Below are 2,116 nucleotides of genomic sequence, written 5' to 3' on the forward strand. Positions count from 1 at the left end.
ATATATATGGATAACCTTGAAGTAAGTATTGTTGTATTGAGAAAGCTTTCTGATGACTGGAAGGAACACATCATCACACATTCAAGTTCTGATCTTTTAAGTGAAGCTCTCAAAAGCTTCATCCAGAAGGTAAATTGTTTTCTTTTCTTTTAAGTCAATACATTTGCATCACTACTCTTTTAAGTGACCTATCTGTTGCATTTTTAATTGGTAGGCATTAGAAGTGTTGTCTGATTTTGATGTTAAATTTTATTGAATGTAATTCAATGTCCTTAAACTCGTTAATCTCTGCATATGTTTCAATAAGATTGTGTGTGACATAATTAGGAAATTTGTAGTCCAATATAGAGAACCTATGTGATGTTCTTGTGTCAGCTAATTCATTCTAGAGGATTCATTTTATTTTATCTTAATCCTGATTTTGATTCACTGTATTTGTAACCGGAAAAACCTCATCTCTCTCGCTTAATTTGTCTTTCATAGAATGAAGAGGGTTTGTCTAAGGTGGAGGACGGTGCTCGCCTTGCATTATTGAAGGATGCTGACAAGCACTGCAAAGTTATTCTGCGGCAATTGTCGCAAGGTCATGGATGCATGAAGAGCATGGCATTCGTTTCTATTGTACTTGCTGTTGGTGCTGTTTTCTTGTCGCAGAACATGCATTTCTTGGATTATAAGAAACTGTCAGAGATGTTGAACCTGTCCTAGGTTGGCATGGACGAGGACCATTTAACTTACAACAGTCCAAAACATAGTGAAATCAAACAAAAATGGGGTACGCATAGGGGGTCATGTGTGTTCCCTAGATGTAGGTCAATTTGAGAAATAACTTTCTCCACAGTTAAAAGGCTTTGTTATTTATTGATCTAAGATAAGTGTGTGCCCAAATGGCTATAGAGGAAATTTATATGAAGTTGAAACAAATTGTGATTGGAAGCAAATTTTGAAGGGTTTTAATTCATATTTGTTCTCATTCTGGTTTATTCTTGGATTTCTTTGTTATGCACATTCTTGGGACCGGAATAATATTTTCTTTTGAGATTATTTTTTATATATTTAACATGTTGAAAAAAAATTAAATTTTCTTTTAAAATTTTCTTACTATATGTGGACAAGACCATTTTTAGCAAAAATCTTATCCTTGATACGAAGCATTAAAGAGTATGTTTGAGAAGTAACAGAAGTTTTTTTTGTATTATAAAAAGTCACATTAGACGTGATTGTCAAAGAAAAGCTTTTAGCTTTTTAAAAAGTTAATTCACAATCTTTTGAAGAAGTATAAATATAGAATTTCTTTTTTTTTATAAGTCATTCTGTTACTTCCGTAAAAAAATTGACTTCAAAACAAAAAAATTCTACTTTTATTTTTGGTTCTGTGAAAAAATTTGTGTTTGCTGAAAATATTAATCCTCTAATACCATTTTCACTGCAAGTTTCATCTGCTAGAAACACTAGCTTTCCACTACTATTTGTTGTGTGTGTTATGAAATCTCAGTTTTAATTTCATTTTTTACTTGTGATTTTATTTTGATATAGCTTGCTATTATTTGTATAGTTAGTTATAGCAAGTTTTTTTTCCCAATAAAATAGGAGGGAGTTTTAATAGGAGTAAAAAAAAATTAAAAAACAGCAACAAAATATACATTAACACACATTTTACATTTATTTTTTATTTTCACCTACTATATCATACACAATAAAACAGTAAACACTAACTACACAATAATTTTTTTGGCATTACCATCAAAATTAGTGTGAATTAGAATTTTGTTACTATGCACCACATACAAGAACACCGTTATGGATGAGTAGAAGAACCAATTTCTAATGATATTAGTTGGAAAGAATCGAATGCTGAAAGCGCTAGAAAAATGAAACTAATAAGAGAACAAATAAAGAATCAATTGCCTAATCAAATGTAATCTTAATGATTAGATTATGTAAAATCTACATTTAATATCGAAAAGTATTTCTTATCATCATTATTTTAATATCTATTTTTTTATGTAAAAAAAAATTATATTTTTTGAGTTATTTATCCAAACGCTACAATTTTAAAATAAATATTTCTATAACTAACAATATAAAAACAAGGTCGATAATTTGGAGAATAGGT

The 2,116-nt window shown here is 29.4% G+C and overlaps 1 protein-coding gene across 1 annotated transcript in view; it reads left to right on the forward strand.

Moving 5' to 3' along the window:
- LOC107606758 overlaps window positions 1–1,045 on the forward strand; it is a 4,598-nt gene extending 3,553 nt beyond the window's left edge. The window contains exons 9-10 of the mRNA XM_021107710.1: window positions 1–129; window positions 484–1,045. The exon at window positions 1–129 is cut by the window's left edge and continues 27 nt beyond it. Of these exons, the coding sequence (XP_020963369.1) occupies window positions 1–129; window positions 484–708 (354 nt within the window). The 3' untranslated portion in view covers window positions 709–1,045. The remainder of the gene's footprint in view (window positions 130–483) is intronic.

Source organism: Arachis ipaensis, chromosome B07 (genome assembly GCF_000816755.2).
Source record: "Arachis ipaensis cultivar K30076 chromosome B07, Araip1.1, whole genome shotgun sequence".
Lineage (NCBI taxonomy): Eukaryota > Viridiplantae > Streptophyta > Magnoliopsida > Fabales > Fabaceae > Arachis > Arachis ipaensis.